Source organism: Aotus nancymaae, unplaced genomic scaffold, assembly GCF_030222135.1.
Source record: "Aotus nancymaae isolate 86718 unplaced genomic scaffold, 86718_ANA_hifiasm-v0.15.2.pri h1tg000029l, whole genome shotgun sequence".
Lineage (NCBI taxonomy): Eukaryota > Metazoa > Chordata > Mammalia > Primates > Aotidae > Aotus > Aotus nancymaae.
The window spans coordinates 13,348,631-13,374,600 of NW_026988442.1; the positions used below are offsets into that span (position 1 = coordinate 13,348,631).

Genomic DNA, 25,970 nt, shown 5'->3' on the forward strand with positions numbered 1-25,970 from the left:
TCACCTGAGGTCAGGAGTTCAAGACCAGCCTGGCTAACATGGTGAAACTCCATTTCTACTAAGAATGCAAAAATTAGCCGTGCGTGGTGGTGCACCCTGTAATCCCAGCTACTCAGGAGGCTGAGGCAGGAGAATCACTTGAACCCGGGAGACAGAGGTTGCAATGAGCCAAGATTGCTCCATTGCACTCCAGTCTGGGTGACAGAACAAGACTCTGTCTCCGAAAATATATAAATAAATTAAAAGCATATGAGAGGATATGGGTAGGTTATAGGCAAATAGTATACCATTTTATGTAAGAGACTTGAGCATTGGTGGATTTTGGTATCCATATGGATTCCTTGCACCAACCCATCATGGATACTCAGGGACAACTCTTTGTACGGAATACACTTTGGTGTATATTCAAATCATCTGAGAAGCTTGTGAAATGCAGCTTCAACCCCTGGAGATGTACATCCTGGATGGTCTGGGGTAGGGTCCAGGAATCTTCATTTTCAGCAGCAGGGTTTCTAAATAATTCTCTTAGCTGTAACCTGAAGACTCCTTTGAGGAGCATTGGTGTCTCAAAGGGTGTCTAAACTTGACAAAGATCATCTAAATCTAGTAGGCTGAAGAGTTATGGGGAGGAAAAACTATTTTTATATAGGGCAGTTTGTGATAAAAGTGATAAATGGAGATATCTGAGTCAGTATTTTTTTGTGTGGTTTTTTTTTTTTTTTTTTTTTTTTTGAGACGGAGTTTCGCTCTTGTTGCCCATGCTAGAGTGCAATGGCATGATGTTGGTTCACTGCAACCTCCGCCTCCTGGCTTCAAGCCGTTTTCCTGCCTCAGCCTCCCGAGTAGCTGGGATTACAGGCATATGCCACCATGCCTGGCTAATGTTTTATTTTTAGTAGAGATGGGGTTTCTCCATGTTGATCAGGCTGATCCTGAACTGCTGACCTGAGGTGATCCGCCCACCTCAGCCTTCCAAAGTGCTGGAATTACAGGCATGAGCCACGTTGCTCGGCCCATATGCAAAAGTATTAAGGAAAGAGATTAGTTAATGCTGACTGAGTTAGGGAGGAGAGGCAGATGTCTGATTTTATTTTAAACTTGAGGAATATATCTTTCATTTGCCCTTATTTTTTTTTTTTTTTTTTTTTTGAGGCGGAGTTTCGCTCATTACCCAAGCAGGAGTGCAATGGCGCGATCACAGCTCACCGCAACCTCCGCCTCCTGGGTTCAGGCAATTGTCCTGCCTCAGCCTCCTGAGTAACTGGGATTACAGGCACGCGCCACCATGCCCAGCTAATTTTTTGTATTAGTAGAGATGGGGTTTCACCATGTTGACCAGGATGGTCTCGATCTCTTGACCTCATGATCCACCCGCCTCGGCTTCCCAAAGTGCTGGGATTACAGGCTTGAGCCACCGCACCCGGCCTGCCCTTAGTTTTATGTACCTGATAATGCTGTATTGTCTTGGTAACAAAGCTCTCATATCTGTATATTTACTGCAGTCCTGGAACATCTCTTATTTCCGACATATCATCCTACTTTTTTTTTTTTTTTTTCTTTCTTCTCTAGGAACCAGGTGCAGAAGCACATACTACTTTTTTGATAAGCCATTGAACTATACTAAATAGGCCGGGTTGTATGTTCACACCTGTAATCCCAGCACTTTGGGAGGCCAAGTGAATCACTTGAGGTCAGGAGTTCAAAACCAGCCTGGCCAACATGGTGAAACCCAGTCTCTACTAAAAATACAAAAAATACCTAGGAGTGGTAGCATGCACCTGTATTCCAAGCTACTTGGGAGGCTGAGCCAGAAGAATTGCTTGAACCTGGGAGGCAGAGTTTGCAGTGAGCTGAGATTGTGCCACTGTACTCCAGGCTTGGCCACAAAGCAAGACTCCATCTCAAGAAAAAAAAAAGAAAAAGAAATATCCTAAATAACTTTTCAACATTGAAACTAACTTGTGGACTGTGGCATAAAATCATTTATTATCTCATGAGTGTTTTTGTTTACTTGTTCAGGAAATAATCGCTGTTTTTACTTTACACACACACACACACACACACACACACACACACACACACACACTTTCATCTCTCTATCCCAGATGGTTTATTGATGAGTCTTTCTTTTTTTGTTTTGTTTTTTTCCTCTCTGCTACTAGGTCAGTACAATAGTAGAGTCTTTATTAATGGGAAGAAATTTCTCTGAAGATTTATGTATATATAGGTTAAGTCAATTTAAGCTTATAGGTTAAGTCGATTTAAGGATCTACGGGGAGAAGAAAACATTTTTTAATTACAAAGTATACAACTAGGAAGAAATTCTTATTTCTCATTCTGTTTATTTAGCATTAGCCATTCATTTAGCACATTTAGTGATGTTGACACCGTCATGCTTATGAAGTGTGACAGCTAGGGAGTATGAGATTATTTTGCTAGTGTTATCTTCCTATAAATGTTCTAAATCAAGTAGGTGGGGAAGTGGTTAATGACAACCAAATTTGTAATCTAGGATTATTACACTTTAATAACAATTCTTTTTAAATTTCTTCCTGACATTTAACTTGATATAATAAGTCTTCAGCTTTATTATTGTAACTTCAAATTGTGGTATATGTATTTTGGGGTTAAAAGGCATATTTTCACGTCCTATAGTTTAAAATGACTTTGGTTTTATTTAGTGTGGGTGATAAGATGGAAATGCTGACCTGGGCTTGCCTGATCTACAGCTAGCATTCTTCTGATAAACTGCGTGGAGTGGATGTACGGAACCAGGTGTTTTACTTTAACTGCAGCTGTACCATCTATGGGAGCAGGTGGACAGATTCTGTGTCATCAGGAAAACACAGCTGGTGAGACTAAGGAGAGGAGCTAATTGATTGCTTTTCTAGTTCTCTCCAGTCATATATACCTAAGCATAGCCGTTTACCTTGGCACAGGTGTTGCCTTTGGTCTGGATAAAAACAGCAAAATTGAGCAAAAAAAGATGTAAATTTGGCTGCTTATGTATATGTGTTTTCTTGGTTGGCATTGAGAAAGATAATTAAGGGTTTTTAAATTTATTTTGTTTTGAGTTCCTTGAGGATAGTTCCAGCTCATTAACTTCTCTGAGAGAGTTCCTTGTAAGGCTACTTATAAATGGTAGTGTCTGTCTGTCTGTCTGTCTGTCTATCTATCTATCTGTCTATCTATCTATATCTCTTCTCTCTGCAGATCTGGGAAGTAAGCAAAAAGAGCCTTTAATTAGGCAACATAGAGCAAAATAAAGGTCACAGTTTCCATGCACTGAAGAATGGAATGAAAATAGAGACTCCAGAGTCTTAGACTCTTGGAAGGAAGACTAGAGTGCATTTATGACCCTCACTTATCCTTAAGTACTTCACAGGCAAGAAAACCAAGAGCTAGAGAAAATAAGTTATTTCCTCAGTTCCAGGGCCTGGTTCCTGGGAGAATTGGGTTAAAATTCAAAATAACCTCCTCAGAAATTCTTTCAGAAACAAGTAGTGAAAGCCAGTGGATCAAATTCAGTGATAGTTAACAGAGAAACAGCAGCATAGGTAAGTAGGCTAATTTAATATAGGGAGCAACCACTAGTGTACATGATCTCAGCTCAACTGGTACTACGAAGTAAAAATGAACCTGAGCCAGGCACAGTGGCTTAGGCCTGTACTCTCAGCACTTTGGGAGGCCAAGGCAGGAGGATAGTTTGAGGCAAGGAATTTGATAACATCCTGGTCAACAAAGCGAGACCCTGTTTGTTAAAAAAATTTTTTTAAATAAAAATTTTGCCAAGCTTGGTGACGTGCCCATAGTCCCAACCTACTTGGGAGGTTGAGGCGGGAGGATCATTTGAGCCCAGAAGTTCAAGGCTGCAGTGAGCCATGATTGCACCACTGTACTCCAGCCTAGGCAACTGAGTGAGACCCTGTCTCACAGAACTAATATATAAGTAAATAGGTAAAACAGAACCTGTATTACAGTGTTATTTCAGAAACAGAATACCATTGGAATGTGTGAAGAGAGCTAGTTAGTTTTGCCTATCATACTTAAGGTTGAACTTCTTCAGCTTAGGAGTTATGTAAAAGGGCAGCTTTTGAGAGGATTTAAAAGATCCCTAAAAAAAAAAAATCCAATGGAAAGGTTCAAAAAACTGTCTGATGGAGAAAACACAGAGATTTGATAAGCCTTTAAGGATTGTTTTGTAGCAGTTGGCTAGTTGTATACTTCTCCCTTTAGAACTAGACAGGAAGGAATAGCCATGGGGAATAGAGATACACATTGTAGATTTTGTGTATGAGTAGCAGCAGTGCCACCTGGGAACTTGTTAAAAATGCAGAATCTGGGATCTGGCCCAGACCTACTGAATTTGCATTTTAGTAAGATTTCCTAGGTGATTCATATGAACATTAAAATTTGAGATCTATTGGGTAAACCGTAGACTTTATTTTTTATTTTTTGAGACAGAGTCTTGCTCTATTGCCCAGGCTGGAGTGCAGTGGTGCCTTCTCAGCTCACTGCAACCTCTGCCTCCCAGGTTCAAGTGATTTAGCTGCCTCAGCCTTCTATATATATTTGCAGCTTTCCTAAATTATGATTTAATCATAAAGTCTATCTTAAGTAATAATTAAGATCATTCTGATTTTTCAAAACCTTTTTTTTTGGAGATGGAGTTTCGCTCTTGTTACCCAGGCTGGAGTACAATGGCACGATCTCGGCTCACCGCAACCTCCGCCTCCTGGGTTCAGGCAATTCTCCTGCCTCAGCCTCCTGAGTAGCTGGGATTACGGGCACGTGCCACTATGCCCAGCTAATTTTTTGTATTTTTAGTAGAGACGGGGTTTCACCATATTGACCGGGATGGTCTCAATCTCTTGACCTCGTGATCCACCCGCTTCGACCTCCCAAAGTGCTGGGATTACAGGTGTGAGCCACCACGCCCGGCCCCCAAAAGCATTTTTTAAAATGGGGTTCTTATCTGGGTGAGAGAGGTTTTACTCAATAGGGATCACAATCCTAGTGAGCAGGTAGCCAGTAAGCAAACAAATGTGTACTAAAACCCCAGGTGGGGATACTTTGAAGAAAACTAAAACAAGCTAAGATTGGAGAGTCTTTCAGTTTAAGAGCTAATTTATTCCCTATGTGGTGTGTGTGTGTGTGTTTTTAATACTTATCACTTGTCATAGGTAGGTTTTAGAGCAGACTTTTTTTTTTTTCTTCTTTTTTGTTTTTGGACTTCAATTTTCAGGACAAAAATATGTACAGGTTTTACAATTATTATTAAAAGAATTACCTGTAACTCGGTGCCTGGTACATAGTTGAAATTTAACTAGGAATGTTTCCTAATAATCTTAAGTAAGATCTTAAGAAAATCAGTACTGATTGTTACCTGTCACAAGTCACGTGGGCTGAGATTTCTGGCTAGGCAGGAAAGAAAGATGTGGAACTTAAAGTTCATTCTTTTGTTCTCTTTTTCATATTATTATGATTTTTGGATTCTGTGGATTCCAGAATCTGAAAGTTTGAAGAGAGAAGTGGTTTCCACACTTGGTTGCATACCAGGTGGGTATGGTTTTGGAATAATGAAGGGGCTTTCAGACTGTGGGTTCTTGAGTGATTTATAACATTTCTCCCCTTTGTAGTTGTTTTTCTTGGAACTTGCCTAGATATATGCCATAAACTGGCAAACATTCTCATTTTCTTTTCTTTCTTTTTTTTTTTTGAGTCGGAGTTTCACTCTTGTTACCCAGGCTAGAGTGCAATGGCACGATCTCAGCTCACTGCAACCTCCGCCTCCTGGGTTCAAGCAATTCTCCTGCCTCAGCCTCCTGAGTAGCTGGGACTACAGGCGCACGCCACTATGCCCAGCTAATATTTTTTGTATTTTTAGTAGAGACAGGGTTTCACCATGTTGACCAGGATAGTCTCAATCTCTTGACCTCGTGATCCACCTGCCTCGGCCTCCCAAAGTGCTGGGATTACAGGCATGAGTCGCTGCGCCTGGCCACATTCTCATTTTCAAATAAAATAATTTTGTTGCAGTTTATTTTTAGGGCTTTTTTAAAATCCAGATGTTCACTTACATGCATAAGAAGAAAAACCAGGCCGGGCGCGGTGGCTCAAGCCTGTAATCCCAGCATTTTGGGAGGCCAAGGCAGGTGGATCACAAGGTCAAGAGATCGAGACCATCCTGGTCAACGTGGTGAAACCCTGTCTCTACTAAAAATACAAAAAATTAGCTGGGCATAGTGGCGCGTGCCTGTAATCCCAGCTACTCAGGAGGCTGAGGCAGGAGAATTGCCTGAACCCAGGAGGTGGAGGTTGCGGTGAGCCGAGATCACGCCATTGTACTCCAGCCTGGGTAACAAGAGCGAAACTCTTGTCTAAAAAAAAAAAGAAGAAAAACCAGGATCAATCTTAATAGGAGAGAGGTATACATGTAGAGGGGAGTTAGCGTTATGCTTGCTATGCTAGAAATGAACTGGTTGAGTCACACTCAGGTAATAGTATGTGTAAGGTACATTTTTTGGTAAATTGGAAAAGAAAGTAAATGTGTATATGTATTACTGCCATACATGTCAGAAAATGTGACAGATACTTTTTTTTTTTTTTTTTTTTGATACGGAGTCTTGCTCTGTCAACCAGGCTGGAGAACAGTGATGCTGTCTCAGCTCACTGCAACCCCCTGCCTGCTGAGTTCAAGCAATTCTCCTGCCTCAGCCTCCCAGGTAGCTGGGATTACAGGTGTGTGTCACCACACCTGGCTAATTTATATATATATATATATATATATATATTTTTTTTTTTTTTTTGAGACGGAGTTTCACTGTTGTCACCCAGACTGGAATGCAATGGCACGATCTTGGCTCACTGCAACCTCCGCCTCCTGGGTTCAAGCAATTCTGCTGCCTCAGCCTCCCGAGTAGCTAGGACTACAGGTGCGCACCACCATGCCCAGCTAATTTTTGTATTTTTAATAGAGATGGGGTTTCACCTTGTTGATCAGGATGGTCTTGATCTCTTGACCTTGTGATCCACCCACCTCGGCCTCCCAAAGTGCTGGGATTATAGGTGTGAGCCACCTTTCCTGGCCTAATTTTTACATTTTTTAGTAGAGAAGGAATTTCACCATGTTGTCCAGGCTGGTCTTGAACTCCAGACCTCAAGTGATCCACCTGTCTTGGCCTCTCAAAGTGCTGGGATTACAGAACGCTTTTTTTGTAAATGGCTTTGTTGAGATATAATTCACATACCCTACTTCTTTAAGGTATACAATTTAATAGTTTTTAGTATGTTGACAAGGTTTTATAACCATCACTACACACAATACCAGAATATTTATATTGCTCTGAAAAGAAACCCTATACCCATTAACAATTACTGCCTATTTTTCCTTTTCCAAATCCCTAATCTACTTTTTATTTTTTTCCTTGAGATGGAGTCTTACTTTGTTACCCAGACTGGAGCACAGTGATACAGTCATAGCTCATTGCAGCCTCTACCACCTGGGCTCAAGCAGTTCTCCCACCACAACCTCCCAAGTAGTTGGGACACCAGCACATGCCACCATGCCTGTGGCCAGTTTTTTAAATTATTTGTAGAGATGAAGTCTCACTTTGTTGCCCAGACTGGGCTCGAGCTCCTGGGCTCAAGCGATCCTCCTGCCTTGGCCTCCCAAAGTCTTGGGATTACAGGTGTGAGTCACTGCACCCAGCCCCGTAATGTACTTTCTGTCTATGGGTTTGCCTTTGTATTTTTTATTGGTGATTTTTATTGGTGATTGGCCTCCAACTATAATGCTGAAGTGCTGTCTTCATTTCCAAGAGCTAGAAATCTGTTCTGTATTTTAAAGAAAAATACATTAAATAAGCTTTGTTTAGGCTGTTTGACATGTTAATGAATAAGCTAATTCATTTCGATAGATAGACTTTCACTTTTGTTGCCCAGGCTGGAAGTGCAATGGCATAATCTCGGCTCACTAAAACCTCCACTTCCCGAGTAGCTGGGATTACAGGCATGCGCTACCATGCCCAGCTAATTTTGTATGTTTAGTAGAGACAGGGTTTCTCCATGTTGATCAGACTGGTCTCGAACTCCTGACCTCAGGTGATCTGCCTACTTAAGCCTCCCAAAGTGTTGGGATTACAGGCGTTAGCCATTGTACTGGCCTTAAATATTTATTAAATAAGGTGTTACACTATATAATTCATCTGTGTAACCCAAAACTGTTGTATCCCTAAGGCTATTGAAATTAAAAATAAATACATAAGGTGTCTTTAATCAGAAATACACAGAAGAGAAGGTATGTACCGATCGATTGACAAGAATGTGACTAAAAGCTCCCAGGAACCTAACCCTGTGTTTTCCTCTGGGAGCAAAGGTTCAGGATTTGCTAATTCAACGTTTGTAGCAATAAAAAGAATCTACTGTACCACCTTTTGTTTATTCATTCATCAGTTGATGGATTTGTGTCCTGTTTTCACTTTTGGTTATTATAAATAAAGCTACTATAAACATTTGTTTAGTAGTTTTTATGTGGACACATGTTTTCATTTCTCTGGGTATATACCTGGGAGTGGAATTGGTTAGGTCAAATGGTAATTCTAAATTTAACCTTTTGAGTAATGGCTAGACTGTTTCTCATAGTGATCACACCATTTTATATTCTCACCAGCATTGTATAAGAGTTCCAGTTTTTTCACACCCTCTGCCAATCCTTTTTATTCTTTTTGAGACAAGGTCTCACTCTGTCACCCAGGGTGGAGTGCAGGAGGGATCTCAGCTCACTGCAGGCAAGCTTCCTGAGTAGCTGGGACTACAGGCGCATACTACCACACCCAGCTAATGCTTTTGGTTTTTAGTAGAGGCTGGTCTTGAACTCCTCAGCTCAAGAGATCCACCCACCTCAGCCTCCCAAAGGGCTGAGATAGCCCTGCCAGCTCTGTCTTTTGATTATTGCCATCTAGTAAGTGTGAAGTGGTATCTCGTGGTAATTTTGGTTTGTATTTGCCTAATGGCTAATGTCGTTGAACATCTTTCCATGTGCTTATTGGCCATTTGTGTATCTTTGGGGAAATGTCTATTCAAGTTATTTGCCATGGAGATAGCTTTTAAAGACACCAAAACATCGGTTTGATGAATACATTTATTTTATGGCAAAACTAAAAGTTTGTCAAAGACCCAAATTCAGTATGATAAGTTAATTTTTTTTTTTTTTTTTTTTTTTTTGCATACGAAGTCTTGGTCTGTCATCCAGGCTGGAGTGCAGTGGTGTGATCTCTGCTCACTGTAACCTCTGCCTCCCGGGTTCAAGCAATTCTTCTGTCTCAATTCCCTGAGTAGCTGGGATTACAGACACGCGCAACCATGCCAGGTAATTTTTGTTTTTTGTGTTTTTTATTTTTTTGAGACGGAGTCTTGCTCTGTCACCAGGCTGGAGTGCAGTGGCATAATCTGAGCTCACTGCAGCCTCCGCTTCCTGGGTTCAACTGATTCTCCTTCCTCAGCCTCCTGGGTAGTTGGGACTACAGGTGCGCACCACCACACCCGGCTAATTTTTGTATTTTTAGTAGAGACAGGGTTTCACCATGTTGGCCAGGATGGTCTTGATCTTTTGACCTCTTGATCTCCACCCACCTTGGCCTCCTAAAGTGGTGGGATTACATGTGTGAGCCACTGCACCCGGCCCAATTTTTGTATTTTTAGTGAAGACAGGTTTCACCATGTTGGTGAGGCTGGTCTCAAACTCCTGACCTCAAGTGATCCACCTGCCTCGGCCTCCCAAAGTGCTAAGATTACAAGCGTGAGCCACTGTGCCCAGCCACATGCCCATTCTTGACCTACTTGTGGGAAGCACTGTAAAAGCACATGAACAAAGTGTGGTGAGTGTTCCATGAAAATAAAGATGGCTTCTAGTTGCATTAGCAGGGACAAATTGAGAGCAAGGGTTTAAGGGCTAAATGGCAGGGTTAAGTACAGTGTTAGTATGCAGTGCTCGGAAATATTTGTTGAAGGGGAGGAGTATGCTTTTTCAGCGCAAGGTGAAAGAATGAAGGAAACTGAAATGAGATTGATCTAGACCACAGTTTCAGGTATAGAGGGGAGCGTTAACTACAGCTCAGAGTGGGGATAGCACAGGGTGCTTAAAAAATGGCAAGTGCTGTCATTTAGGCCAGAATCTGTCTCACACACTGTTACTGTATATCCTCTTCATCTGAGTGTAGGATTTTGAAATGCGTTTTTGTTGGATTATTGCCCCACTGGAAAAAACAGTTCAGATCTGTTGCAATTTCACATTTGAAACTACTTTCATTCTGGAGTCCTTATCCTTGGACCTTCCTAATAATTTCTGTGGTCACACTGGGCCTGATCTGTTCCTGTGCTAAACGAAAGCACACAATCACAAAACTGTGTAAGCATAAATGAGAGGCATATGGGAGTGGTGTAAAAGGAACTTGAAGAGCCTTAATATGCCTGGGTGGGCGAGCTAAACTAATAGCTCCCAGCAGTTCTTTTGAATCAGACATTGTGGAGCCAAGAGTCTAGCATTTGGAATTCCACTGCCTGTGCAAAGGGTCTGTCTTTTATCCTCCAAACCACCATTTGTTAACTGGCTAATGACCCAGTGGACATGTTGACAACAAAGGTGGGAGAGCTGACAAAGATCAAGTTAAAAGGAAAAAGAAAAGTTCAAAGGTAGGAAAATAAGAACAAGAAGGGTTTAATCATATCTTCACCTACGCTTTATTTAGTTTTTAACAGTTTATTGTGGGGAATTCTGAACATACACAAAGTTAGATGGGATAATGTAGTGACCTCCCATGAACCTATCCCCCCAGTCCCAATAAGCTGTGGTAACTAGACTTAATAAAGGGAAACCAGAACTCTGGTGAAGCTTAGGTTTGGTTTCCAGACCTTGCTAGCCCTTGTCACCTTTGGCCTTATGCCATCAAACACCTCTTTTCCCTATTTTTAGCACCTAGTGTGTGTAGAATACTGCATTTAGGCTTTGTGATGAGTATGGCAGTACTTAACTGCTAATAGATTAAGGAAATAAATGTTACTGTTCAACTTTGGTTTTGAGAGCAGAAAAGTGTAATTAATTCTGTCAAAAGTGTACAATGAAGAGGAGACTTAGGAAGGCATTGTTGAGAAGTTGGCATTTCAGTTTACAGCGGGAAGGATGGGCAAGGGGTAGGGAGTGATCTCTGAGATAGCAGCATAAGCAATCTACTAGCTCTTTTTCACCAGGCTATTTAGAACTTGACATTTATGTTATTTTTATAACAAGGTATATTTTCAGTGTGGTTTTCCTTTTTGCTTTAAGCAACTGAGACATGTAAGTCAATTTCAGAAATTTTCTGCTAAACTGTGTGTCTCTTTGAATGTTCATTATCAAGATAAATTATACAAGGTGTGTTAGATCCTTTTGAAAAATAACATTTCAGAGCAACCTAAACCAAGTTGGATTATCTGGTTTAACATTGTGAGAGGATGTATCTTGTCTGCATCTTGTGTTTCACTTGTATTTATCAGTGAAACAAGCCAGGGGAGTAGTCTGACTTTGCAGTTTAAAAAGCTGACAGGCCAAGGGGAATGCTCCACAAAATAGTATATTTTGTATATGGCATGGTGTTACAGATTAATGAGCTATTGTGCTGCCTGGCACCGTCTTCTGCCTTGTGCTTTCTTCTGCTGTTTCTCAAGGAGTGATTCCTCTTTGTGTTTTAGAACCATGTTTCTCACTGCCTACAGATGATGTCCATTTGGCTTATTTCACTGTCAGCTCATACACAGCTGTTTCAAACTGCATGGAATCCTCAGAGAACTACACTCCCCTTCCTGAACAAACAGCCCTTCTTCCTGCATTTTCTTCTTAAACTTTTGTCACATTTCCCCCCTTACATATACTTTTGTTTTGCTCTTTCACTTAAAAAAAAAAAAGAGGTTTGATTGACTTGCAATAAACTACACGTATGTAAAGTGTACAGTTTGCTCAGTTTTGGCAGGTATACCTGTGAAATGATCACTACAATCAAGATAGTCAACGCATCATTCACTCCATAAAGTATCCTAATGCCCCTTGGCAATCTCTCCCTCCCATGCTCTCCCGGCGCTGTCTCTAAGCAAACACTGATCTGCTTTCAGCCACTATAAATTAGTGTGCATTTTATAGAATTTTACATATATATATATTTCATGTAGATGAAATAATACAGTATACACTCCTTTCCTTCCATCCTTTCTTCCTTTTTTGGTCTGATTTCTTTCATCCAGCATAATTATTTTAAGATGTATGTATCAGTAGTTTATTCCATTTTATTGTTGAGTAGCATTCTGTTGTATGGATATATCACATTTGTTTATTTGCCTGTAAATAGATGTTTGAGTTGTTTCCAGTCTTCGTTTACATAGACATATGCTTGCTTTTGTCTTTTCTTTTTTAAAAAAAATAGAGATGGGGGCCAGGTGCGGTGGCTCATGCCTATAATCCCAGCACTTTGAGAGGCCAAGGCAGGCGGGTCACCTGCATGTCAGGAGTTCAAGACCACCCTGTCCAACATGATGAAACCTCATCTCTACTAAAAATACAAAAATTAGCCAGATGTGGTAGTACATGCCTGTAATCCCAGCTACTTGTGAGGCTGAGGCTGGAGGATCGCTTGAACCCTGGAGGCAGAGGTTGCATTGAGCTAAGGTTGCACTGAGCCAAGATCACGTCACTGCACTCCAGCCTGGGCAACAGAGTGAGACTCCTTCTCAACAATAACAACAACAACACATAGAGATGGAGTCTGAGCCCAGGCTGGTCTCGAACTCTGAGCTCCTGGGCTCGAGTGATCTTCCCACTTTGGCCTTCCAAAGTGTTGGGATTACAGGTATAAACCACTGTACCCAGCCTCTTTTTTCTTTATAAATACATAGGCATGGTGTGGTTGCATCGTATGTTTTAACTATTGCCAAACTTTTTCTAAAATATTTTCAAGTACTTATCTATACATCTTCTTTGGCAAAATGTCTGTTTAAATCTTTTACCCATTAAAAAAATTAGATTATTTTCTTGCTGTTGAGGTTTTTTTGATTTTTATTTTTTTAAAGATGGGGTTTCACCATCATGGCCAGGCTCGTCTTGAACTCCTGACCTCAGGTGATCCACCCACCTCAGCCTCCCAAAGTGCAAGGATTACAGGTGTGAGCCACCGCGCCCAGACTTTTTTTTTTTTTCTTTTTGAGACAGTCTTACTCTTGCCCAGGCTAGAGTACAGTTGTGCAATCCCGGCTCACTGCAACCTCCGCCTCCTGGGTTCAAGTGATTTTCAGCTTCCTGAGTAGCTAGGACTACAGGCATGCACCACCACACCTAGCTAATTTTTGTATTTTTAGTAGAGATGGGGTTTCACCATGTTGGACAGGCTGGTCTTAAATTCTTGGCCTCAAGCGATCACTTCGGCCTCCCAAAGTGCTGAGATTATAGGCGTGAGCCACCCCACGTGGCCCTTTGAGGTTTTTTTTTTTTAATTAGGTATATGCTTTGCAAATATATTCTCTCAGTGTGTTGTCTTTCTATTTTCTTAACAGTGTCTTTCAAAGAATAGAGTTAAGATTTTTTTGAAGTACAGTTTATCAGTTTTTTCTTTTATGGACTGTGCTATGCTTTTGTTGTATCTAAGGAATCTTTGCCTAACCCAAGTTTACAAAGATTTACTTGTATGCTTTTTTCTGGAATTTCTTTTTTTTTTTTTTGAGACAAGGTCTTGCTATGTCACCCAGGCTGGAGTGCAGTGGCTATTCACAGGTGCGATCCCACTACTGATCAGGACAGGAGTTTTGACCTGCTCCATTTCTGACCTGGGCTGATTCACCCCTCCTTAGGCAACCCGGTGGTCCCCCGCCCTGGGAGGTCTCCATATTGATGCTGAACTTAGTGTGGACACCCAATAGGCATAGTGCGCTACAGCCCAGAACTCCTGGGCCTTCCAAGTAGCTGGGACTACAGGCATGCACCACCTCTCCCGGCTTTTCTGGGATTTCTATAGTTTTTAGCTTTACGTGTAGATCTAATATTTTAATACATGGTATAAGATATTAAGGATCAAAGTTCATTTTTTTGCATAGGAATATCCAGCTGTTTTAGTACCAGTTGTTGAAAGGACTGTCCTTTCTCTACTGGATTGCCCTTGTACCTTTGTCAAAAATCAGTTGCTTGTATATCTGTGGGTCTGTTTCTGGACTTGTTCCATTGATATGTTTACCTTATCTTTATGCCTATACCATACTGTTTTACTGTAACTTGAAACGAGGTAGTGTTAGTCCTCCAACTATATTCGTTTTCAGTTATTTTGGGTAATCTAGGTTCTTTGCATTTCCGAATAAATTATAGAATTAGCTTCTCAGGTTTTTTTTTTTGAGATGGAGTCTCATTCTGTCGCCCAGGCTGGAGTGCAGTGGTGCGATCTTGGCTCACTGCAACCTCCGCCTCCCAGGTTAAAGCAATTCTGCCTCAGCTTCCTGAGTAGCTGGGATTACAGGTGCATACCACCACACCCATCTAATTTTTGTATTTTTTTTTTTAGTAGAGACAGGGTTTCACCGTATTGGTCAGGCTGATTTTGAACTCCTGACCTCGTGATCTGCCTGCCTCAGCCTCCCAAAGTGCTGGTATTACAGGCGTGAGCCACTGCGCTGGGCCTCAGTTTCTTAAAGAAAAAAAATAGCATGTTGGGATTTTGATTGGGACTACATTGAATCTGTTTGGAGAAGAGCTGACATCTTAACAGTTTATTGAGGAAAGATGCAAATTAACAAATTAATTTAGTGAATTTATTTATTTATTTGAGATGGAGTTTTGCTTTTTTTGTCCAGGCTGGAGTACAGTGGCACAATCTCAGCTCACCACAACTCCGCCTGCTGGGTTCAAGTGATTCTCCTGCCTCAGCCTCCTGAGTAGATGAGATTACAGGTGCCCACCACCATACTCAGCTAATTTTTTTGTATTTTTAGTAGAGATGGGGTTTCTCCCTGTTGGTCAGGCTGGTCGCTGGTCTCAAACTCCCAACCTCCAGTCATCCACCCACCTCAGCATCCCAAAGTGCTGGAAATACAAGCGTGAGCCACCATGTCTGGCCATGGTTTTAATTAATTTTTCTCAATAGTATTTTTGTGTTTTTCCTGTACAGCTTTTATGTCTTTTGTCAAATTTATCTCTTAGTATTTCACAATTTTTGATACTGTTTCAAAATTGAAATATTTGGTCATTGCTACTATGTAGACATGCAGTTGATTTTTAAATTTTGATCTTGTATCCTGCAGTTTGGCTAAATTCACTCATTTTAATAGCTTTTTGGAGAGATTCCATTGGATTTTCTTTCTTTCTTTTTCTTTTCTTTTTTTTTTTTTTTGAGACAGTCTCGCTCTGTCACCCAGGCTGGAGTGCAATGGCACAATATCGGCTCACTGCAATCTCCACCTCCTGGGTTCAAGCGAGTCTCCTGCCTCAGCCTCCCAAGTAGCTGGGATTACAAGTGCCTGCCCCCAGGCCCGGCTGATTTTGTATTTTTACTAAAGACGATGTTTCACCGTATTGCCCAGGCTAGTCTTGAACTCCTGACCTCAGGTGATCTACCCCACCTTGGCCTCCCAAAGTGCTGGGATTACAGGTACGAACCTGTGCCTGGCCTCCATTGGATTTTTTTACACATTATTTGCAAATAAGGACAATTTTACTTCTTTCCTATTATCACTTATTTTACATATTTAATTATTATCAGTATTTTCTGTGTTGTCACTGCTTCAGAGATTCTGTCCTTTTCAATTTTCTTTTGTTATCTTCTTGGTCTTAGAGGTTATCATATTGCTTTTTGTTTTGTTTTGTTTTTCAATTAGTTAATGGCTTTCTATGAGGTATTCTTCTCTCTGTCTATGCTGTCTTCAGCAAACACTGTCTTCATTTTGTTTATGGCTATATCATAATTCCCAGCTACCAGTTACCTGAAGTTTGAACTTATTTATTCCTCCACATCCTGTTAATAATTGGCATCTCTGTTCACCAGTGCAACTTACTCTAGCCTAGGTTCGCTTAAAATAATAGATGAGGAGGCTCCTCTCTTGCTTTCTCTGCCATCGTGATGTGTGCTTTACTCCATTTCTTGCCATGTCTTCTCACAAGACTTTCAGGGTTAAGCGATTCCTGGCCAAGAAACAAAAGCAAAATTGTCCCATTCCCCAGTGGATTCGGATGAAAACTGGTAATAAAATCAGGTACAACTCCAAAAGGAGGCATTGGAGCAGAACCAAGCTGGGTCTATAAGAAATTACACATGAGATGGCACACATATTTATGCTGTCTGAAGGTCACAATCATGTTACCAAATCAAGTTGAAAATGTCACCGCTATCTGGAGAATTTTGAACAGAGTTTCCTCTCTGGATCTGTTACGAAGGTATTGGTTGGCTGGGTTCAGTAATAAATATGTGAGACCTTTCAGAAAAAAAAGGGAGAGAGCATCATAGTTGAGGTTGGGAAATTGGTTTGAATTCCCATTTTGCTGCTTAGTGTCTGTATAATCTTGGGCAAGTTTCTTAACTGTTAGACCTGTTTACTCATCTGTAGGAAGAGAGTAATGCAAGAAGATCTTTACAATATATCATGTGAATTGAAAGAGAGAACATAGGAATCATAGGCATGTGCCTGCAACACTGTGGGTAGTCTGTAAATATTTAGTCTGGGAATGAAGAAGTGAATGCTTGTTTGCATCCTATTTCTGTACTGTTGCTTATGCTATTCTCCCATCTCTTTTCAGGCCCTCTGCATCTTCCTCATGTTTCAAGATCAATGAAGCCCGTCTTTATTACTCATTTCCTATGATTGTTTACATGCCTGTTGAGTTGATATCTTACTAAACTTAGGGACTGGGAGTATATCTTTTGAAAATATTTGTATTCCTCAAAATGCCTAGCATAGATGTATCATAGGTCCCTAAAATAATTGGTTTACTGTACAGTTAAATTGGAAGTAGTGCATCAAAATACTTTGTAGGGTGACAGCCAAATAAGGTTTTTTTTTGGGAGAGGACAGTCTTAGTCTGTCACTCAGGCTAGAGTGCAGTGACATGATCACAGCTTATTGCATCCTCAAACTCTTGGGCTCAAGCAATCCTCCCACCTCAGCCTCCTGAGTAGCTGGGACTATACATGTGTACCACCATGCCCGGATAATTATTTTATTTTATTTTTATTTATTGTAGAGATGCAGTCTTGCTATGTTGCCCGGGCTGGTTTCCCAAAGGTCTCCCCAAGTAAGTACTGGAATTGGTGTGATCCATATAATTGTCTGGCCTGTTTGTGTTTTGGTCAGATTTAGGTTTTAGGGGTCAAATAAGTTGAATTTTATATGCTACAAGAGAAGTGGCAGAAATAATTTTGTCTGAGAATGGTAATTAACTTTTTAATTTTAATTTTGGCCATCAAACAGGGAGGGTCACTTATGCAACAGAAAGGGAGTTTGGTAACTAAACCATTTCTTAAAAGTTTTTTAAAAATCACATTGTTTCAGCTGTGGTAGAACATTCAATATTCCCTTTAGGGTTGCATGTATAGTCATATGTCTTTTAACAACAGGAATATGTTCTGAGAAATGCATCATTAGGTGATTACTAACATTATAGCATGTACTTACACAAACCTACATAGTATAGCCTACTACTCTCCTAGGATATACATAAAGCTATAATAGCTAACAGCATACTACTGTACTGAATACTGTAGGCAGTTGTAACAATGGTGTTTATATATCTAAACATAGAAACGGTACAGTGAAAATACAGTAATAGAATCTTTTTTTTTTCTTTTTTTTTTCTTTTGAGACGGAGTTTTGGTCTTGTTGTCCAGGCTGGAGTGCAATAGCATGATCTCGGCTCACCACAACCTCTCCCTCCCGGGTTTAAGTATTCTCCTGCCTCAGTCTCCCAAGTAGCTGGGATTACAGGCAAGTGCCACCATGCCTGGCTAATTTTTGTATTTTCAATAGAGAAGGGGTTTTTCCATGTTGGTCAGGCTGGTCTCTAACTCCCAATTTCATGTGATCCGCCCACCTCTCCCTCCCAAAGTGCTGGAATTGCAGATGTGAGCCAGTGAGCCTGGCCAGTAATAGAGTCTTAGGATACCACCTTTATTGACTGAAATGTCAACTAAAGATGATTAATCTGATTAGTATCCAGTACAGCCCTCATAACCTGCTTTTTCAAAAACAGCTTAAGACTTTTCAGATTTCATTAAAACGTTAATATGGTAACATCATGCTGACTAGAGAATGATTTATTGGGCTAGTTAATGTCTTTTTTTTTGAGTTTCACTCTTTTTGCCCAGGCTGGAGTGCAATGGTGTGTGTGATCTTGGCTCACTGAAACCTCCACCTCCCAGGTTCAAGCGATTCTTTTGCCTCAGCCTCCTGAGTAGCTGGGATTTCAGGTGCACGCCACCACGTCCAGCTAATTCTTATATTTTTCATAGAGACGGGGTTTCACCATGTTGGCCAGGCTAGTCTCGAATTCCAGACCTCAGGTGATCTGCTGGCCTCGGCCTCCCACGAAGTGTTGGATTACAGGCAGGAGCCACTGCACCTGGCCTAACATTTTGAAGTAAAGGAAATGGAAACCTGAAGATGATGCAAGGTCACTTTTATTCGTTCTGTTAAAAAGCCATAGTAGAAGCCGTAGTAATCATTCTAAGCTGTTGGACCTTTCCTGAAGTACTTTGTGTATAAAGTATGTTAGTAAATCTGATATCTAGGGTAGTTGTTGAAACCCTAACTGTCATATGGCCTATAACTCATGAATCACCATTCTCATTGTATGCTGGAGTTGTGCTCTACAGTGGTGCTATTCATATAGATTATAATGTGTAAGGTAACCCTAGAGTTGTGCAAGTAGAAGGTATTTGCTTAATGCTTTTGGCTCTATTAAGTTAATAAAGTAATTTGAACATTGCTGGAGAGGTAACGTCTAAGATACACTGTGGAACTCTAGAAAGTAATTTGCAGGCAGCCAGGAAATCTGGGTTCTGGAACCAGTCAACTGGCACCTCACTTTCCCCTTGGTACCAGGGAAACTTTGATTAGATGTTTCTTCTATTGCTAATATTTTGCATTTGGGTGATGGATTGAAGTCAAGGACTAAATCTAGCGTTGAGCGTAGTGAAAGGTGGTTGTCATGTAGTCCAGAGGTCAAGGGTCAAGTGATTAGAAGCAGTTTGTTCAGAGGTCAAGTGATTAGAAGCAGGTTAAACCAAAGTTAGACTCATGATTTTAGCAAGGAATGTGAATGGAAATCCATATACCTGCCCATCTCCATTGGTTGGAGACTATCTGGTCATCTTTCTTAAATTGTATATGGATATGGCCAGGTAAGGTGCTCACGCCTGTAATACCAGCACTTTGGGAAGCCAAGGCAGGTGGATCACCTGAGGTCAAGAGTTCAAGACTAGCCTGACCAACATGGAGAAACCCTGTCTCTACTAAAAATACAAAATTAGCCAGGCATGGTGGCACATGCCTGTAATTCCAGGTACTTGGTAGGCTGAGGTAGGAGAATTACTTGAACCCAGGAGGCAGCAGAGGTTGGGGTGAGCCAAGATCATGCTATTGCACTCCAGAGTGGGCAACAAAAGCAAAACTACGTCTCAAAAAAAAAATTGTATATGGGTGTATGGAAGGGATTTGAAATTGAGAAGTCACATAACTGAGTAAGGAAGGAGAAGCAGGGCTCTGTTCTTCCGTTATGTCTAGGCCTTCCTAGTGCTTAAGATGAGTTCTTATTCCTGCCCTGTTGCTCAGGCAGTGGCTTGATTGTGGTAGACAGTTAAGACCTATATATTTTAGCCTAGGTTAATGCCTCACCACAGTTATGTTCCTGGTTTGTTTGTTTGTTTTTTTAAAGTTCTTTTTATTTCTGTCAGTTACAGGTGCACTTTCCCGAACTCAAAACTCTCCTGACTTTTCTATGACGCCTTTATTCTTCTTTGCCTAGCTAGAAGAGACTTTTTCTATAATTTTTGGTACTCTTTATTATATCTTGTGCCATGTGTACATTTATCCCCTACTATATTACTGAAAGCATAGACTTTGTTTTAGTGCTACAGTTTTGTTTATTCTTGTTTTTTAAATTTGAGTTAGGGTCTCACTCTGTTGCCCAGGCTAGAGTGCAGTGGCATGATCATAGCTCACTGCAGCCTGTATCTCCTAGACTCAAGTGATCCTCCCACCTGAGCCTCCCAAAGTGCTGGGAAAATAGGCATAAGCCACCACACCTAGCAATTTTCTCAAATTTCAGTGTATAGAGGAGTCACCTGAAGAACTTATTAAAGTTTGGATTCCTGGAACCCCCATTCTTATTACTTGGTTCTGATACAGGCCTGGGAACCTATATTTTAACAAGCTCCTGAGATGAGCTTAAGTATGTGGGCTAGAGGAATGTGTAGTTTACTGCATCTTCTTTCTGTTGCCTGAGTGATTAAGTCAGTGATCATTTAAAACCAATAATCTTTAGTAAGTCTGCTAGAAGAAGCAATCTTAACACCTGTCAAGAACTAGATTTATTTTGGTCCTGGTTACCTAGTTCTCTATAGGTTTTTGTGTTTACGTGAACTTTTTGTACCCTAGGTTTAAGATGCCCTTTGATTTTAGTTTTTATTTTTTATTACTATAATTCTTTTTTATTAAGCCTCTTCCATTTTAGGATGATTTTAATTTTAAAGCTTCTGAATACTTTCTCAATTATCAATCTATACATATTGTGCATATACACATTTGAGTTTTGTTGGTTTTTTTTTTTTTGCTTTAAACCTATATGTCTTATTAAAATAAACTCTACAGAAATTGCTATCTTCAGTCTTCATAGGAACTAACAGAAGAGATCTTTCTTTTAAGTCTTTTTTTCGGTGGTCTAAGGTACAGGGTCTCGCTCTGCCATCCAGGCTGGAGTGTGGTGATGCAATCTTGGCTCACTGCAACCTCCTCCTCCCAGGTTCAAGTGATCTTCCCACCTCAACCTCCTGGGTAGCTGGGACTACAGGGGTACGTGGCCACACCTGGCTAATTTTATATAGTTTTGGTAGAGACAGGGGTCTTCCCATGTTGCTCAGGCTGGTCTCAAACTCAAGTAGTCTGCCCGCCTCGGCCTCCCAAAGTGGCTGGGATTACAGACCTGAGCCACCATGCCCACCTATTTCTTACTGATACTTTATTTGTTCTAAGTATTAGTAAGAAGAATTAGTAAGAAAAATTATTATTTTGTTTTTTGAGACAGTCTCGCTCTATTGCCCAGGCTGAAGTGCAGTGGTGTGGTCTTGGCTCACTGCAACCTCTACCTCCCAGGTTCAAGCAGTTCTCTTGCCTCAGCCTCCTGAGTAGCTGGGGTTACAGGCGCCTGCCACCACACACAGCTAATTTTTGTATTTTTAGTAGAGACCAGGTTTTTCCATGTTGGTCAGGCTGGTCTTAACTCCTGACCTTGTGATCTGCTTGCCTCGGCCTCCCAAAGTGCTGGGATTACAGGCGTGAGCCACTGCGCCCCGTGAAAAATTATTATTTTATAGTGATACATTTTTGTATTAGATATTGTAGGGAAAACCAGAATAAGTATATACTTAAAATTTTTCTGGTACAATGGAGTGCTGAAGACAAACATATAAAATGGTTAAGAGAACACTTAGGCAGTATGCAACATAGGACCAAATGAATACCCTGCATCAATAAGTAGTTATTAGAGTTCAAAGAAGCCGGGGAGGTGAACACGAACTAGAGCACCTGGAAAACCTCCAAGGAGAAGTCAACAGGAGCTGAACTTGAAGGTGTTTTAGCTTTCAGGCAGAGGAAAAGAGCATTTTTAGAGGGAAGAACTACAAAGATTCATTTTACAGTTGAAAAAAATGGAGGCTTAGAAAGGGAAAGTTAGTGTGTGATGAGGTCCTAGTCTCCTGACCACTGCTCTGCTTTGTGCAGTATTTGGAGGTTTTTAATTGTTGCCAAGTAGAAGACAGGCAACTTTATGATAGCCATATTTCAAAGCACTGATTATTTATTTATTTATTTATTTATTTATTTATTTATTTATTTATTTATTTTGAGATGGAGTTTCACTTTGTCTCCCAGGCTAGAGTGCAATCATGTACGCTCTGCCTTGAGAATATATCCAGAACACAGAATCCAAATAACATCTTACCTTTACTCCTTCCCTTCTGGTAACAAACCACCAGCATCTCTGGCCTGGAATTTTGGAGTTGCTTGCTAGTTGTTTTCCCTGTTTCCATGCTTGCTCCACCATCTGTTTTCAACATAGCAGCCAGAGTGATTCAGTTTAGTCAGGTCATGTCAGTTCTCTGCCCAGAACCCTGTTAATGACTTCCATTTTCCTGAAAGTGAGACCAAAGTTTTTTCAGTGGCTAGAAGCTATCTGTGATCTGTTTCCGTCTCCCTGCCTGCCACTTAACCTCTCAACTCATATCCTACTACATTTCAGCTTTCGCCACACTTAACTTTTTGCAGTTCCTTGACTACTGTAGGCCTAGTCTTGCCTCCGGACCTTTATCTAGACAATTACTTTTTTCATCTGTCCTACAGCTCATTTCTTCTCTTCTCTGTAAGGCCAACCAGGCTACCTTATTTAAAATTGTGCCCTGCATGCCCCATCCCACTTTACTAGCTTACTACCTTCTGATACACTGTATATGTTACTTACTAATTTTGTTCATTTGTCTCCCCTTGCTAGTTCCAGAGAAGACAGAGTTTCGTCTGTTTGGTTTATTATTGATGTATCTCCATTGCCTCAAACATGGTCAGACATCTGGTAGATGCATAATAAATGTTCGTTGCATGCATGGATGAATAGAATAGAATAGTAAACAAGGTAGACAAGTAGTCCTGACTCTCACAAAGCTTACAGTTGGTGGTTTCTTTTCTTCAAATGAAGTTAACCTGTTTTTCACATTTTTTTGGTATATGTAATTCAAAACCTTTGTGAAATAACAAGCATTGAAACTTTGGAAAGCAGTGTTTCTTAAAAAGAATGTGATCTTGGGGTATGTTTTGAATCAAGTGAAAACTATGAAACATTAAATAGAAAAGCTGCACGCCAGGAAAGGTGATAGCTTGATCAGTTTTTGAAAAATGCCGCTAGATCATTTTGGATCTTAATCATTCCTGTAGAACACTTAATTACAATATGTTCTATTTCCTTGAAATAAAAAGCAAATTATTTGGCCTGTTAGTGGGTTCCCAAATGAAATGAATTTTAGCTTTCATTAAGGGTTTTTTTTTTTTGAGACAGTTTTGCTCTGTTGCCTAGGCCAGAGTACAGTGACACGATCTCGGCTCACTGCAACCTCCACCTCCCGGGTTAAAGGTATTCTCCTGCCTCAATCTCCCCAGTTGGGATTACAGGCACATGCTACCATGCCCAGCTAATTTTTTGTATTTTAGTAGAGATGGGGTTTCACCATGTTGGCCATTCTGGTCTTGAACTCCTGACCTGAGGTGATCCAACCCCTCTCAGCCTCCCAAAGTGCTGAGATTACAGGCATGAACCAATGAACCCAGACTTTATCTTTTTGCAATCTACCATAGAAAAACACAGAATTTCATTTCCGTTCATTTAAAATTCTGTGATAGAAAATCAAATATGGAAGACCTTTGAACAAATATACAGCGTTGAAGCAAATGTAAATAGTAGATATTACATTGATGCCAACTGAGGAAATATGATTAGACTTAGTCAATAAATAAAGCTGTTAACATAATCTGTCATGTGCCAGTTTAAATAATGAAAGCATTACTGTAGGAGGATGTTTTAAATGTCTTACAAGGCCTGTAGCTTTCTGTGCAAGCCTACCACGTGGTAGGCAATAATAGTTGATAATAATAATGCTGAATTATCTGCCTCTTAAGTTTGTTTATCTGAGTGAAGAGGTACTTAATAAGTAAAAACTTATTAGCAGATAATAAATGGCTAATTTATCTGTTAGTAACTGATGTTTTTCTTTACTTTTTTCTGAAGATTTGCAATTATTTCATAATAGAATCAACATTTTTGTGATTGTTTTTACATAAGATATTTAATGAAGCTTATAAAGCCAGGCTTTAGCAGCCACATTCTAAAGACTAAAGAAAAAGAAATTTTCAGTTGGTGTAAAGTTTGTTCGTTTGGTGTAAATTCTTTTTTCGGTCTGAAAAATTAATTTAGTTCAGCATGGCCTATCTGGATATATTTTCTTTTCTTTCTTTTTTTGGTTTGGAGATCATCTCATTCTGTCACCCAGGAGGGAGTGTAGTGGCAGCCAGGATCTTGGCTCACTGCAGCCTTTACCTCCTTGGCTCGAGCAATCCTCCCACCTCAGCCTCTCAAGTACTCCGTAGGCATATGCTTCACAGGTACCTGCCACCATGTCTGGCTAATTTTTAAATTTTTTTATAGTGAATAAAATTTTTATTTTTATTTTTATTTTTTATTTTTTTGTATTTCTTGTAGAGGTCTCCCTTTGTTGCCCAGGCTGGTCTTGAGCTCCTGGGCTCAAGTGATCCTCCTGTCTCAGCCTCCTAAAGTGTTGAGATTACAGGTGTGAGTCACTGTACCTGGCCTGGATATGTTTTGTTTGCAATTAAAAGTTTACCATTTGTAGCAGCAAAGAAAAATAACTACACATTACCTCTCTGTTTAGTTTCATTTCAGAGCCAGAGTTTATTAAAAGTGTGAAATATTGTGCTGGACGTAGTGGCTCACGCCTGTAATCTCAGCACCTTGGGATGTAAAAGTGGGTGGATCATCTCAGGTCAGGAGTTTGAGCCCAGCCTCACCAACATGGTGAAAACCCATCTCTACTAAAAATACAAAGATTAGCCAGGCATGGTGGTGTACGCCTGTAGTCCCAGCTACTTAGGAGGCTGAGGCAGGAGAATTGCTTGAACCCAGGAGGCGGAGGTTACAGTAAGCCAAGATGGTGCCATTGCACTCCAGCCTGGGCAACAAGAGCGAAACTCCATCTCAAAAAAAAAAAGTCTGAAAAAGCAGTCCTTATTAAGGGAATATGGTAAAAGTAAAATTTTCTGTTAAAATACAGAAGAATAATTATAATTAATTGAAGAATTCATAGGATTTTCCAACAGGATATATTAAAGATACATTTATCTATAGATTCTATAGTTGTTTTAGAAAAGTGGAAGACCCGTTATTAACCTTAATATCTTGTGTTTCCAACAGAGATGTTGACTGTTCTTGGAGTACTGAATGGTTTAATTTTTGTTACTTCCTGTATTTCTTATTTTGTTGAAAGACTGGAAATAAAGGCCAGGTGTGGTGGCTCACACCTATAATCTCAGCACTTTGGGAGGCCAAGAGGGGGTGGATCACCTGAGGTCACGAGTTCGAGACCAGCCTGGCCAACATGGTAAAACTCCATCTCTACTAAAGATACCAAAAATTAGTTGAGCGTGGTGGTGGTTGCCTGTAATCCCAACTACCCAGGAGGCTGAGGCAGGAGAATCACTTGAACCCCGGAGGCGGAGGTTGTAGTGAGCTGAGATCATGCCATTGCACTCCAGCCTAGGCAACAGGGTGAGACTGTGTCTCAAAAAACAAAACAAAACAAAACTGGAAATAAAGAATCTGTTTGGGGCCAGGCATCATAGATTATGCCTGTAATCCCATCTATACCTTTGAAGCTGAGGCAGGAGGATGACTTGAGCTCAGGAATTCAAGGCTGCAGTGAACTATAATGATGTCACTGCACTCCCGCCTGAGTGATATATCTCTAAGAAATAAAAAAATTTAAAAGTAAAAATATAATAAAATAGCCAGGTGCTGTTGCTCTTGCCTATAATCCCAGCACTTTGGGAGTCTGAGGCAGGCAGATAGCTTGAGTCTTGGAGTTTGAGACCTCGTCTATACAGAAAGTTAACCAGGCATGGTGGCATGCACCTGTAGTTCCTCC

At 40.6% G+C, this 25,970-nt stretch overlaps 2 protein-coding genes across 3 annotated transcripts in view; both read left to right on the top strand.

The window, feature by feature from the left end:
• Positions 1-25,970, top strand: part of CBFA2T2 (CBFA2/RUNX1 partner transcriptional co-repressor 2) — a 150,229-nt gene that overhangs the window by 21,799 nt on the left and 102,460 nt on the right. The window contains exon 1 of one of the 2 annotated variants that reach the window (XM_012455181.3): positions 17,264-17,290. The exons of the other annotated variant lie outside the window; for it this stretch is intronic. The gene's annotated coding sequence lies outside the window, so the exon portion shown is untranslated. Of the gene's footprint in view, positions 1-17,263; positions 17,291-25,970 lie in introns of those variants that run through there. 2 annotated transcript variants of the gene reach the window in all.
• On the top strand, positions 15,711-17,223 carry LOC105719230 (large ribosomal subunit protein eL39-like). Its single transcript, XM_064382327.1, has one exon. The coding sequence runs from the start codon at positions 16,085-16,087 to the stop codon at positions 16,301-16,303; it is 219 nt and encodes a 72-aa protein (XP_064238397.1). The 5' UTR covers positions 15,711-16,084; the 3' UTR covers positions 16,304-17,223.

Excerpts from the sequence above, each read along its gene's own strand:
- LOC105719230 (XM_064382327.1), top strand. The coding sequence starts at position 16,085 with ATGAGGAGGCTCCTCTCTTGCTTTCTCTGCCATCGTGATGTGTGCTTT.